Source organism: Leptinotarsa decemlineata, unplaced genomic scaffold (assembly GCF_025532065.1).
Source record: "Leptinotarsa decemlineata unplaced genomic scaffold, Ldec_3_MD MMD2_tig00078422_RagTag_RagTag, whole genome shotgun sequence".
Classification (NCBI taxonomy): Eukaryota; Metazoa; Arthropoda; class Insecta; order Coleoptera; family Chrysomelidae; genus Leptinotarsa; species Leptinotarsa decemlineata.
Window position 1 is genome coordinate 1,762,554 of NW_027412747.1, and position 16,009 is coordinate 1,778,562.

At 35.6% G+C, this 16,009-nt stretch overlaps 1 protein-coding gene across 6 annotated transcripts in view; it reads left to right on the forward strand.

Annotated features, from left to right (window-relative positions):
• LOC111516152 (nose resistant to fluoxetine protein 6) overlaps positions 1 to 11,038 on the forward strand; it is a 327,989-nt gene extending 316,951 nt beyond the window's left edge. For 4 of the 6 annotated variants that reach the window (XM_074186129.1, XM_074186130.1, XM_074186126.1 and 1 more), the window contains one exon: positions 10,756 to 11,038. In XM_074186129.1, the coding sequence (XP_074042230.1) occupies positions 10,756 to 10,959 (204 nt within the window). In that variant the 3' untranslated portion in view covers positions 10,960 to 11,038. Of the gene's footprint in view, positions 1 to 2,552; positions 2,626 to 10,755 lie in introns of all 6 variants that reach the window. The other 2 variants (XM_074186127.1, XM_074186132.1) reach the window with 1 other exon arrangement.
• Positions 11,039 to 16,009: the final 4,971 nt, after the last annotated feature.

Below are 16,009 nucleotides of genomic sequence, written 5' to 3' on the forward strand. Positions count from 1 at the left end.
ACAACTGGCTAGAGATAAAGTTGAATATACAGTAGAAACATTTCAAGTGACATTAAAAGACGACGGCTTTAGAGTAGATACTGAATATGCCGAAAAAGAAAATAAAAATGAAAGTATTTACAGTTCCAGTCCTTTTTATATTAGATTTTTGAAAAAAATCGAAACAATTCATGTCGAAGAAACACTATTTAAAGAGAAAAACATATATTATAATAAAGAATTTTTCAATATAATTATCACCAAATATTTGCCATTTTGTCCTTTATGGAGTGGATTATTATTGTTTGATAGGAAATCAGTCAGTAAGTCAATTGTGGAAAATTATTTTGGGACACTGAAGTATAACAAACTCGAATCTCGAAAAAATTCAAAGTGCTCGCAATTCATTAGGAAGTTGAGAGAGGACATTTTATCATTGAAAATTGAATGCGATTTGGGAATTGAAAAGTCTCACTTTGATGCTAGATTTTTAAGAAATCAGACTAGTAGTCAAAGTAATGAAGAGAGTGTATTATTTCCGGAAGATGATCAAGAATTAGCTCAGTGTGCATACTGCGGCCACGGAATGCTTGAGGAAAAAACTTCTTGGGTGAAATGCGATCAATGTGAGCGTTGGATTCATCAATTATGTGATATTTTTCTGATTGATTCGGCCGTTACTTGATGAAGATCCATAGTAATTTCACAAACTACACTTAAACGATTTGATCTCCACTAACTTTATTGAAAATAATCATAACATGTTTCGCTAAAACATTAGCTTTTTCAAATGATTAATCTTTATCATTTGAAAAAGCTAATGTTTTAGCGAAACATGTTATGATTATTTTCAATAAAGTTAGTGGAGATCAAATCGTTTAAGTGTAGTTTGTGAAATTATGTGATAACTCAGAAGGAGACCGGTCATATTCTTCAATAAATTTTATATGTAAAATATGTGAGCTCAATATTTCATTAAATAAAAAAAAAATATTCCTGAAAATTTGTATACAAAGTGTGAAAAATTTTTGAGAAACCTATCTTCGTCGGAAGTTCAGATGAAACAACTGGAAAAAATGACACGAACTCAGAGATTATGTTGGTTTGAAGAACGAAAAATACGGTTAACCGCTTCCAATTTTGGTCGAATTTGCAAACTAAGAAATATATTATCATACCCAAATATGATATCAGACATAAAATCAGGAAAACAAATAAATACAGCGGCAACAAAACACGGCATTGAATATGAACAAAAGGCAATTGCTCTTTATATAAAAGAGACCAACTCGACATATCTACCATGTGGACTCATTATCCATAGAAAATATCCGTTCATAGCTGGTTCTCCAGACGGGCTTATTGATGCAGATGGTATTATAGAAGTGAAGTATCCCTATAATTCGCGAAATGTTGACCCTTATATCCATAAATTTGATTTTTTGGAAAATAATTCATCTATAAAGTCTGAGCATAACTACCACTATCAAATTCAAGGTCTTCTGGAAATAACAGATAGATCATGGTGTGATTTGGTAATCTTCACTTTCACTAAAAAATCGTGAGAGTTTATAGATCAACACACTTCTGGGAAATGATGTTTTTAAAGTTGAAGGATTTTTATTATTTTCATATGTTACCTCAACTGGTATTGCCGGAAAGGAATTTATCACCCACTGAGAAAAAATGGACTACCACGAAACCAGTTAGTTTTTTGGAAAACGGACTTGTATCCGATATAAATTATTATAAACAACTTGGCGACAATCGTGGCTACATAGTAACATCTATTTCAAAAATTGATTTTTCAATAAAAGAGATATTAGTAGAAGACTATTTAACTCTTAACGGAAGAAAATGGCTTAGTAGTTTCATAGTGGATCATTGTTTGCATATTTTTAATTCGGAACAGAGATACCAGATAATTTCAGTAGCCAAATCGTCAATAATTTTTGGTGAAGAAGTACTGAAAAAAAAAAATTGTAGACTCTGTAAATTTTCATAAAAATACAGTTATATTTCCAGTTGCGAATCACCAACACTTTATTTTATTGAAAGTATCTTTTTCCGAAAAATTAATAACTTTCATAGATCCGTTGGGAAAGGAAATATTACTTGGAGACGAATTGTTAGAACGATTTAAATATTTTCTTAGATTAAAACAACTAGAAAGTCAAAATTGGACTTATAATACATTGGTACATGTGATACAAAAGGACAGCGTCAATTGTGGTATATATGTCATATATTTTTTCATGAAAATTGCGAAGCAAAAAAGTTTATTAGAATATTTTGATGCTTCAGTATTTCGCAATGATCTGAAACTGCTTCTACTGAAAAACAGTAAACAAATCACAATATCTGTCTTTTCTGTGGAAAAATCGTTAGCGACATACAGTTTTCATTCAAGTGCAGAACTTGTCTGAGATATATACATAAAAAATGCCTTTCAACAATTTTTGATATAAATTATGGATTGAAAATCACAGAGAAAACAATAAATGAAATGTGTGAACTGTGTAGATTATATTGATTCAAAGTTTTTGAAACTGATTTTTTTTTGAACTCATTAGGTCTACTATTTCACGAATCAAAGAGACTTCACCCTAACTGGTATACACCGTGTTTCGTGTGACAGTGTTCCATGTGAGTACAATTTATTACCATTCATTCAAATTAGAACTCATGTGAATGATATCTGATTCTTATTCCTCAACAAATGTTCGATATACAAACTGAATAGAGAAAAGTATCTTCTGTATAATTCAGGGTTCATATAGAAGTATTTGTTTCGAAAGAATTTTTTTCTTTCGTGTAATTCAATGTTTATATGAAAGTAGCTGTTTCAGGAGGACTTTCTTTCAGTTTGTGTCTGAAAGTTACTTCTTTGCATGTTCTACACATCCATGTATAGAGTTACTTATTTTCAAATTGATTACTTCCTTCCTTTCTTTGAAAGATTCTCTAATCCATTTTTTTTTGTATCAGATGGAGTAGTAGAAAGCCAAAAACCTTCTTTCCCAAAAATTAATCACTCCTAAAAATATAACCCTTTCAAACCCGGAATAATGTTCTGCTTCTCACAGTATAATATCATTATTGAATTCAATTTTTGTAATGCATATAAAGTTATGATTACAAGATTTTTCCTTCCGGGATTTTCAATTTATTATTGAATTTATATCTTCACTTGACCAATTTGAACGATCGATCTCATCTTGTGATTTTCACAGAATTATTGTGACTTCTATGAGTTCCGATTTATTTTTCATTCATAACCCCATTTGACCCCCTTCGACGGGCGGTCTCATATTGTGATTTTCACAGATTTTTATTATGATAGAAATTTATTTTTCTAGCATGAAATTGTTGTGACAGGATTTTTCCTTCTATGAGTTTCGATTTATTTTTGTATTCATAACCCCATTTGACCCCCTTCGACGGGCGGTCTCATGTTATGATTTCCACAGATTGTTATTATGATAGGAATCGATTTTTCCAGCATGAAATTGTTGTGACAGGATTTTTCCTTCTATGAGTTTCGATTTATTTTTGTATTCATAACCCCATTTGACCCCTTCGACGGGCGGTCTCATGTTTTGATTTCCACAGATTGTTATTATGATAGGAATCGATTCTTCCAGCATGAAATTGTTGTGACAGGATTTTTCCTTCTATGAGTTTCGATTTATTTTTGTTTTCATAACCCCATTTGACCCCCTTCGACGGGCGGTCTCATGTTATGATTTCCACAGAGTGTTATTATGATAGAAATCGATTTTTCCGGCATGAAATTGTCGTGACAGGATTTTTCCTTCTATGAGTTTCGATTTATTTTTGTATTCATAACCCCATTTGACCCCCTTTGACGGGCGGTCCCATGTTATGATTTCCACAGATTGTTATTATGATAGAAATCGATTTTTCCGGCATGAAATTGTTGTGACAGGATTTTTCCTTCTATGAGTTTCGATTTATTTTTGTATTCATAACCCCATTTGACCCCCTTCGACGGGCGGTCTCATGTTATGATTTCCACAGATTGGTATTATGATGGAAATCGATTTTTCCAGCATGAAATTGTTGTGACACGATTTTTCTTTCTATGAGATTCGATTTATTTTTGTATTCATAACCCCATTTGACCCCCTTCGACGGGCGGTCTCATGTTATGATTTCCACAGATTGTTATTATGATAGGAATCGATTTTTCCGGCATGAAATTGTCGTGACAGGATTTTTCCGGCATGAAATTGTCGTGACAGGATTTTTCCTTCTATGAGTTTCGATTTATTTTTGTATTCATAACCCCATTTGACCCCCTTCGACGGGCGGTCTCATATTGTGATTTCCACAGATTGTTATTATGATCGAATTGGATTTTTCCAGTATGAAATTGTTGTGACAAGATTTTTCCTTCTATGAGTTTCGATTTATTTTTGTATTCATTACCCCATTTGACCCCCTTCGACGGGCGGTCTCATGTTGTGATTTTCACAGAATGTTATTATGATCGAATTGTCGTGACAGGATTTTTCCTTCTATGAGTTTCGATTTATTTTTGTATTCATAACCCCATTTGACCCCCTTCGACGGGCGGTCTCATGTTATGATTTTCACAGATTGTTATTATGATAGGAATCGATTATTCCAGCATGAAATTGTTGTGACAGGATTTTTCCTTCTATGAGTTTCGATTTATTTTCGTATTCATAACCCCATTTGACCCCCTTCGACGGGCGGTCTCGTGTTATGATTCCCACAGATTGTTATTATGATAGGAATCGATTTTTCCGGCATAAAATTGTCGTGACAGGATTTTTCCTTCTATGAGTTTCGATTTATTTTTGTATTCATAACCCCATTTGACCCCCTTCGACGGGCGGTCTCATGTTGTGATTTTCACAGATTGTTATTATGATCGAATTGGATTTTTCCAGCATGAAATTGTTGTGACAGGATTTTTCCTTCTATGAGTTTCCATTTATTTTTGTATTCATAACCCCATTTGACCCCTTCGACGGGCGGTCTCATGTTGAGATTTTCACCGATTGTTATTATGATTGAATTCGATTTTTTCAATATGGAATTATTTTGACAGGATATTTTCTTCCTTGAGTTTCAAATTATTTTTGTATTTGTATCCCTGGGCGGTTTTATCTTTTGCTTCTCACAGTATAATATCATTTTCAAAATCGATTTTTCTAACATAAAATCATGGTGAGAGGATTTTTCCTTTTATGACTTTCGATTCAGTTTTGAATTTTATCCCCATTTGACAGGCTTTTTTCTTCTAGGAGTTTCGATTACTTTTTATAGGTATGTCTCCATGTGACCCCCTTCAAATATTTCACTATTTGAGCCCTTCTAACTGCTGGTCTCATCTACTACGTCTGATAACAAAACATGTTTTCAGTGATAGATAATTTCTTACAAATGTACTTATCCCCTATTTATAATTTTTTTTCATTCTGCTTTTTTAGTAGGCACATTCGAAAGAGTTGCCCGAGGTGTTCGTTCAGCGATAATAATAGAGCTTCTAATCATTTTTCATCTTTTTAATGTTTATTTCTCAGTAATAATTTTTCGACGTACGTCTATGTGCGCTCGGGTGTTTTCGTGATTTTGGCTGCTACCTTTTAGCTGCCAAGTTCACACCGGTATGAGATTGGAACCTTTGGTGTGGAAGTTGAATAACTTTTTTTTCGAGATCAATTGCCCTAACACCAAACTGATATTTTTGCACTCGACGCGCGTTTCGCCAACAAAGTTAGCATCCTCAGGAGAAGAAAATTGATACCTAGTAGAGTCTGGTTAGTCCTTATATACTAAAATTTGTTACCTGAGGTTGTATACCTGGAGTCCAATATGGAATTTCTCGGTAATTAACTACCTGCAAGTTCTTAGTAATTATTCTCTTCCTAATAGAAGATTAAAAAGCGGGCTAAACATGGGTCCCTTTTCGCCATTCATGCTGTTTTTACATTTTGCTATTTCTAAACTCTCACATGCGTCGAGTAGCCTGGTGTCATGCACATGCTTAATCAGTTTCAGATTGTTTTCACCAATGCTGTGGTCCTTGTCTAGAGCATGTTGGGCGACACTGGATTTTTCTATCCTTCCGTATTTCTTGTGTGCACAATGCTCCTTGATGCGGGTTTTAATCGCTCGTCGGCTCTGGCCGATGTATTTGCTGTTGCAATTTCGACAACTGATTTCATAAATCCCCGACCTTTCTGTGTTTTCTAGTCTATCTTTTGAATTACCAAGAAGCTGTTGCAATTTATGAGAAGTTTTATATGCAACTTTCATATTTACTTTATCGAATATCTGTTGAAGCCCTCTCGTGTATTAGGGTTCATATGGGATTACTATAAACTTGTTATTACTGTTTTTGAAAAGTCGAAGATTTACGAAGTGCTTCCCTAAACTTGCATTTTCTAATTATCTTGTCAACTATATCTGGGTTGAAACCGTTTGCTTCAGCTACATACCGAATCACTCTCTTTTCATTGTCGTACTCATCTTTCTTTAAAGGAAAAGTTATTAACCTGTGTACCAGAAATTACAGTGCCGCCATTTTGTGTTGTGGACAATGATTCGAGTCTACTTTATATATGAATTTTATACTCTTACACATGTTGTTTAGTGCTGAAAGGGCATTCTCGATTCTGGTTATCCTTGTATCCACTACAGCGAATATGTCATCAACATACCTAATCCAGATCCTAGGGAAATAACTGAGTTCTTTCCTAGCTTCCGTTTCAAACCTACCCATGAATAGGTTCGCTATAAATGGAGACAATGGGTTACCCATAGCCGTTCCTTCACGCTGTTCATAATATGAGCCATTATATAGAAAACAATTTTGATCCATGCAAAGCTTGGTGAGTTGAATGTATTCTTCAACAGCTTCATTTGCTAAGTTGTTCGATTTCAGAAGATCCCTCAAACACTCTAAAGCTTGTGATATTGGGACGCTTGGAAATAAGGAACTCACATCGAACGATACCAATAATTCGCCTTCTCTTAATTTAATATCTTTTATTTTCTCTATGAATTCTTGTGAGTTTTTAACACTCGCATCGGTTGGGCCGATCGGTAGATTTTCAAATTTTTTTGTCAACCATTTAGCGATATTATACGAAGGCGAATTAATTGCGAATTAATTTTTGGTAAACAATATATCTTTGGCATTGTAGGATTTGAAAGTAGTAGCCTCCTGTTTAAAATCGGTGTGATCAGTATCTTCTTCAATGTGGCTTTTACACCAAAGGTTCCAATCTCATCATTATTCATGATGGCTACCAGGTCAACGGAACTAAATTTGTATCGGAAGTACACAACTAGGATTAAATTGATGAATGCCAATATTTGGTTTCTAAAAGCATGTCTACGGAGGTCAGTTTTTCCAAAATTTGTCCAAGTCAGCATTAGGAAAGATTCACCAGTTGCAAAAAAGGACTACTATTTGCTAAACAGAAGTATTTGACACTAGAAATCAAAAATCGGTACAGCAAACGAAGTATGCTAGAACTGGAAGCATATGATTTATATAAGAAACTAACATTTAAATTTAGCGAAAACGAGCAATGAGATGATTTTCAAAGAAATATGTTCAGGGTGATTGAAGGAAAATGTAAGAAGATGCATTCATTGAATAATAAATTGAAAAAAATGAGTTCAAAAAAGCATAAGCGTATGACTTCGAAAACCATCAACATTGTAGAAAACCACTCTTCTCAATCTTTTGATAAAAAGGAACTAGCCTTATTGAATAAAGGTTTGAAATACGGCATCAGATCTCCCCAAAAGGATTTGGAAGAAGCAGTCGTTATTATCGAAAGCTCTATTCAGCAACTACCGGAAACTTCAAAAGGATTTGTTCGCGAAGCATGTAAACAACAAATTTCCAAAAATATGAGCAAAGAGCCACATTTCATCGAGAAAAGAGCAGAAAATTGTCAAAAGATTGAAAGAAAAGGACTGTTTAAAAGCGGACAAAGGTAACAAAGTGGTGATTTCAGATAAAGAAGATTATTTTGAGAGAGTTGACAGCTTAATTGAAAATGGTCCATATCAGAAATTACCACGAAATCCATTATCCAAGATGACCGCTAACCTAAAAGCCACATTGAAGAAATGCAAGATACTGATCACACTGATTTTAAACAGGAGGCTACAACTTTCAAATCCCACAGTACCAAAGATATATTGTTTACCAGAAATACACAAACCTGGAAAATCGATGCGACCAATAGTCTCAGCAATCAATTCGCCTTCGAATAATATCGCTAAATGGTTGACATAAGAATTTGAAAATTTCCCGATCGGCCCAACTGATGCGAGTGGTAAAAACTCACAAGAATTCATAGAGAAACTAAAAGATATTAAATTAGGAGAAGGCGAATTATTGGTATCGTTCGATGTGAGGTCCTTATTTCCAAGCATCCCAATATCACAAGCTCTAGAGTGTTTGAGGGATTTTCTGAAATCGAACATCTTAGCAAATGAAGCTGTTGAGGAATACATTCAACTCACCAAGCTTTGCATGGATCAAAATTGTTTTTAATATAATGGCTCATATTATGAACAGCGTGAAGGAACCGCTATGGGTAACCCATTGTCTCCATTTATAGCGAACGTATTCATGGGTAGGTTTGAAACGGAAGCTGGGAAAGAACTCAGTTACTTCCCCAGGGTCTCGATCAGGTATGTTGATGACATATTCGCTGTAGTGGATACAAGGATAACCAGAATCGAGAATGCCCTTTCAGCACTAAACAACTGGTGTAAGAGTATAAAATTCACATATGAAGTAGAAAAAGAACGAAAGTTGCCGTTTTTAGATGTATTGGTCATAAGGAACGAACAGAACGAAATAGAATTTGACATTTACAGGAAAGACACGGGCACTTTCACATACATTCCCAATGACTCGAATCATTGTCCACAACACAAAATGGCGGTACTGCAATTTCTGGTACACAGGTTAATAACTTTTCCTTTAAAGAAAGATGAGTACGACAATGAAAAGAGAGTGATTCGGTATGTAGCTGAAGCAAACGGTTTTAACCCAGATATAGTTGACAAGATAATTAGAAAATACAAGTTCAGGAAAGCACTTCGTGAATCTTCGACTTTTCAAAAAGAGGAGAGTAATAACAAGTTTATAGTAATCCCATATGAACCCCAATACACGAAAGGGATTCAACAGATATTCGATAAAGTAAATATGAAAGTTGCATATAAAACTTCTCATAAATTGCAACAGCTTCTTGGTAATCCAAAAGATAGACTAGAAAACTCAGAAAGGTCGGGGATTTACGAAATCAGTTGTCAAGATTGCAACAGCAAATACATCGGCCAGAACGGACGAGCGATTAAAACTCGCTCCAAGGAGCATTGTGCACACATGAAATACGGAAGAATAGAAAAATCCAGTGTCGCCCAACATGCTCTAGACAAGGACCACAGAATTGGTGAAAACAATCTGAAACTGATTAAGCATGTGCATGGCACCAGGCTACTCGATGCATGCGAGAGTCTAGAAATAGCAAAATGTAAAAACAGTATGAATGGCGATAAGGGACCCATCCCGTTTAGCCCGCTTTTTAATCTTCTGTAAGGAAAAGAGTAATTGCTAAGAACTTGCAGGTAGTTAATTACCAAGAAATTCTATATTGGACTTCAGGTATACAACCTCAGGTAACAAATTTCAGTATATGAGGACTAACCAGACTAGGTATCAATTTTCTTCTCCTGAGGATGCTAACTTTGTTGGCGAAACGCTCGTCGAGTGCAAAAATATCAGTTTGGTGTTACGGGAAATTGATCTCTAAAAAAGTTATGTCCTCATAGGACGGAACTGCAGTTACAGAAAGTTTCAATTCTCTTTTCTTCTTTATGATTTCTTACCACGTGGTAACGGCTACATCCATTAGTTTATTGAAAAAACATTTTAGTTTTCTATTTCTCCTCCAGAATATAAATAATAAAAAGCAACAAAAATCTGAACATTTCATAAGAAATATCTTCAAGGGAATGGAAAATGTGTGAATCAATGGTAAAGTTTCCATTCATGAACTAATATGAAAAACGTGAGTAAGTGAAAGTACTATTTTTCTCAACAAATATTGAATGAACGCATACTGCTCTAAAATCCGATATACTCATTGTGGTTTGTAGTAATTTATGAAAAATCAAGAATTTCTAGAAAGGAAAAATAAAGAATTATCAACAATGAAAACTCCACTTGACAAATCGGGGCCAGAGCTTTTTGAAAGGGCAACATACCAAGATCATCATGTGTTTGTTGTACCTGAAAAGAGAAGATACAAAACGACTAAGTAATCTTGGGAAAAAATAAAACAACGAATTTAAAAAAAAATTGTTTCAAAAATAATGGAGCGAATAAAAACGAAGTGTTGAAAATATGTTTTTGAAAAAATCACTCTTTCACTAATTAAATATTACTGGAGTTTTTTCCCAACACCAAATCGTTATTTTCAACACCCCGACACGTGTTTCGATCACCAAGTGATCATCTTCTACCCACTACCCACTACCCACTACCCACTACCCACTACCCATCTTCTACCCACTAGACCATGGTGCGATATAAAATGCAAATACTATTCAAACGGTAGCTTCAACTCTTATAATTGCATGAATTAAGATGAGGAATGAAAAACTTGAAATCTTTAATAATTCAGTCGAACTAGTTTTGTAATAGAACATAAAAAAATCAGACGCTTGACAATTTTTTTTTTTCAGCTTAGTCTCTCCTTATCCGACATGGTGTTGGCTTTCTTCACAGCGTTATGTCTATTTTTGATGATAGAAGCTCCATTTCGGAAAATATTCCGAGAACTGCTAATACCATCGAAAGATGTTCCAACAAAAAATTTGGCTTCAGAACGTCGAACACTTGAAGAAAATATGATAAGCAACGAAAACAGTCAAGACAGCCGACTTTAAAAACATTTCATCTTGAATTATCAATTTATATAGTCTAGATGTAACTTATCAACAAAAAAATTATATTATTTCAACAGTTCTTTGAGTTTGTTTTCAATGACTTCTTCATTCACAGATATACTTCTTGATTATTATTGAAATAATTGTATAGGTTCTATTAGAAAGCAGTACCTGCCTTCGAGGGATTTCATTATTCATAAAAAGTAAACCCTTATCACTGACATAAAAATCACATCACATTAGCTTTTTAGTGGTGAATGACAATACTGAAAGTTAGTTCTATTATATACTTTAATTTTATATACCTCACGTCAAGAAGAGTACTTCGACCTCGTCACTGAACATGACTACCGCAGTTGCAGTTGAAACGTTTGGAAATTATAACCAAAGAAAACTACGCAAAACCCAGAAATCAATCATAACACCGTAGATAATATTTCAAAAGAGTTACTCAAATGTTCCTAAACACAAAAAAATACATTGATTAGGAGATATTGATTTTTGAAAAAAAAAAAGATTTTTGGAAAATGTGGTGAAGTTACGAAAGAATGAATAAATTAATAGAAACAAATCGTTCTGAGTGGCAAACCAAATACTTCTAACGAGCGTAAAAACAAATATCATAAGCAAATTCAGGAAAATAATTAACACAAACAATTCAACTGATAAATTGGTATGAAATACTTTGTAGCCCAGATTTGAATTCTATGACAGACGCATTCATAACTACTCTACAAAACTGTATTAGAAATTGCACAAAATACACTAGGATAAAACATAAAAATATAAAAAGAAATAAGTGGATAACAAAACATTTGGTAGATTCCGTGAACGAAAAAAATAGATTGTATCGTGACACAAAAAAACAACCGGAAAATGAAACATTGAAGAGGAAATTTTCAGAGTTCGAAAAGAAACTAGAAATACAAATTAAAAAAGCTAAAAAAGATTATTATAAGAAAAGGATAAGTAATGAACAAAACGTATCAACGAAACTATGGAAAACTTTGAATGAAATGTTGAATATCCAGAAGAGTGAAGAAACAAACACCATTAGAGATCAAAACGGCAGGATGATAAACGAACCTTCTGAAATCGCAGAGAAATTCAATGATTTCTTCATTAATACCGGCAAAAATTTAGCAAAACGAATTGAGAAGCATTTAAATTATGTAGAACTTAAAAAAATTCATGAGAAAACAATTTTTTTGAATCCGACGGATGAACAGGAAATAAAAAATGTTATATCTGAACTGAAAAATAAAAAGGCTCCGGGAATCGACGGTTTAAAGGCAGAAACATTAAAACTCATAGCAGACTATATAAAAAAAACATTAAATATTATAATTAATAAATCTCTGGAAATAGGTGAATTTCCCTCTGCCTTTAAGCTGTCGGTAGTCACGCCTATTTATAAAAGCGGGGATAAAACTGATATGAGTAACTATAGACCTATTTCCTTGATTTCAAACCTCGCCAAAATACTAGAAAAAATTTTGAAAACTAGATTGAGCAAATTTATTAACAAATATGGATACAAAACAATACGGTTTTAGGGAGGGAAAATCTACCCAGGACGCAATTCAGGTCTTAACTGGAGACATATACAATGCATTAGATAAAGGTATTCCATCAATAGCAGTATTTATAGATCTCACGAAGGCTTTCGATACCGTTGACCATACCATTCTTCTACGAAAACTTGAGGACATAGGTATAAGAGGTTCATCATATGAATTATTAAAGAATTATCTAACAGACCGAGGGCAAATATTGAAATTCAAAGGGAAAACGAGTCGAAAAAAATCCATTACATGTGGAGTACCCTAAGGAACGGTACTGGGAACAATATTATTCACAATATACCTCAACGACCTACTATGTGCGAAAAAAAGTGGAAAAATCACAAGCTTTGCTGATGATACTGTCCTTTTTTATACAGACAACAACTGGTATGACCTGAAAAATAAAATTCAAACAGACCTCAATAAATTGAAAATGTGGTTCGACTATAACCTCCTATCAATAAATTTCGAAAAGACACACTACCTACCATTTAACTGTCAAGATGCATTTCTTCCTACGTTTGATATTACTCTAACAAAATGTGCAATAAAACCAAAAGAAAAAATTAAATATTTAGGAATCATCATAGATTCACATCTTCGGTGGGATCAGCATATTAGCTATCTATTGAAAAAATTGCGATGCATTTTATATAGATTCAAGTATGTGACGGAGTACTTGGACCAAGATCAGAAAATCATTTTGTACAAAAGTCTTGTCGAACCGCACTTGAAATACGGCATTCTCGGATGGGGCGGGGTGTCAAGAACACACCTTGATGCATTGGAAGTATCCCAAAGAAGATTCTTGAAAATCATCCTGAATAAAAATAGTAGATACTCCAGTGATCAAGTATATAAAGAGACAAAAACGTTTGATCTGAGACAAATATACTTTGAACAGCTGAACAGCAGTATTCCAAAAAAAATTGACCTTCTCAATCTGGATCATACGTATCTTACCAGAGGAAAAAACGAATTTGTCCAACCGATAATGAGCAAGTCAGTAGGCCAGAAAAGTCATCAATTTTTGGGTCCAAGGGCTTTCAACACTCTTCCTGATGAAATAAAAATTCAACAATCGATATCAAAATTCAAAAGAGAGTTGAAAACATATGTATATCAGAGGAACCGGAAAGCGATCCACCAAATAATTGAAAAAATTGAAAAATAACATCTTACAGCAAAATTAGTACACAAATATATAGAATATTTTCTATGTACCCCGGTTTCATTCGTTCTGTTCGACTGTTAATTCTTTTGTAAAAGTTTCAGTTTGGATCTAATTACACCTTCTCCATCAAATTTGATTATTAAAAACTGATTAATAGATATTTCAATACATTTTATTTCATGATTGAGATATTTCAATGCCATTGTGAAAATGTAATATTGCAATTATTATTATTATTTATGTGTTATTTATATTGTTATTATCTGTTATATTTATGTTATCACGCACAAGTCGCTTCTGTGACTTTTGTGGTATTGTCTGTTTGTTCATCTAAATTCTCTATCAAATGTAGATAATGATATATCTGTGAATAAACATTTTTATTATTATTATTATTTTTTTTTCACCGTAGTGTGCGCTGGTCAGGCCCTATCCCCCGAAGCCCCGATACATTCGGGAGGGCGCGCCAGCATAATCAACCAATGACCACTCCCCACACCGTAGGGTAAGTGATCATTGGGTCCGAGAATCATGTGCCTTGAGCAAACGCAGTGAGCCAAGAATGACAGCCTTCTGCATCTGTGCGGCTAAGATTTCTGCCTTAGTGCGGCAAGCCGGTATGATTTTGAGATTCGAGAGTAGAGAAGACATCATTCCACCAAGGACTCCAATAATCAGAACGACCATCTTGACAGAGTGATCTGGATAGAGTCTGCGGAGTTCGAAGAGAAAATCTCGATATTTTATCCGTTTTTCCTCCTCTTTTCTGACGATATTCGTCTCGCCAGGAGCTGAAAACTCCACGACAAATATCGTTTTGGTCTGGTGGTCGAGAAGGACTACATCAGGCTTATTAGCTTGTATGAGCCTGAGGGTGGGGAACGAATAGTTCCAATAAATTCGGCAATTCTCGTTCCCCACAACGGATTCAATATCCCCCGGAGCGTAGGGCAACACCGGTGTCTCGTCAATACCGTAAGAGTGCCGTAGATGGTAATATAGCACTCTTAGGGCCGCGTTATGTCGATGGATATAGGCCGAGACCGCATATGCTGGACATGCTGATAGCAAGTGCATTAGGGTCTCTGGCGCCTCGCGGCAGGCCCTGCACCTTGTGTCAGGAACCTCTATACCCATCACGCGACTGCGGTAGACTAAGGTGTTGAAGACACCATCCTGGCAAGCCATGATGAACCCCTCAGTTTCCGACTTCAGCCCACTCGACCTGAGGAAAGCGAACGTCAGGCGCTTTGATAAGCCAAGGTCTTCAATGTTATTGAAGAAGACTCCATGCATCGGCTTATCCCTGTGTCTCCGCAGAAGTAAGGTGATCTCTGCGGCTTTTATCTGAGCTTTTTGCTGAACGGGTTCCAACTCGGTGACAGAGTTGTAGTCACCTCGTTCAGAGTCGAAAACTATACCGAGTTCATCAGCTGCTCGAGCAGCTGCTCTAAGGAGAAATGCTCCAATTCCTGCTCTCTCATGGTCACGGACCATGCAGAGAAGGGGATCCGAACTCCTGACGACTTTACAGGCTGTATCCAGTACCATTCTGTCATGTAGACACTCCAAACTCAAAAGTCCACGACCTCCCTGTTGTCGGGGGAAGTACAACCGTGGAACGGACGATTTGGGATGCAAACTCCTATAGAGATGCATCATTTTTCGGGTCCTTACGTCGAGTTGATACAGCTCCTCCCGAGTCCACTTCACTACTCCAAAGGAGTAGAGTAAGATTGGAACGGCAAGCATATTTGTTGCAGCTACTTTGTTCTTCCCCGACAGTTCCGATGACCAGATCTGTCGAAGTTTGTGCTGATACTTGCTGCGGAGAGAGTTTTTCACTGCAGTTACCTCTTGTGAGTGGCGTTGTTCCACCCCGAGGTAAGTATACGTCTCTCCGGCATCCAGATGGTGTAGGATGCTTCCATCTACGAGCTGCACATCCTCTCCGTAGTCCCCGCATCGTCCTCTTTTGAGATGAACCATTGCACATTTGTCTATCCCGAATTTCATACCGATAGCATGCGTGTACTCTTCCACCACCCTCAAGGACTGATAGAGATCCTTCTCTCCAGAGGCATAAAGTTTAAGATCATCCATATAAAACAGATGGGTGACCTTGTGCCTCCGGTTTCCGGGGGTGCCACAGTTATATCCTCGAGTCTTTCTGAGCGCAACGGATAATGGCAATAGTGAGATGCAGAATAGAAGGGGGCTGAGGGAATCACCCTGAAATACACCCCTTCTGAAAGTGACCCACCCTGTTTGAACTCTTGCTTGACCAGATGTTATGGTGAAGCGAGTTCGC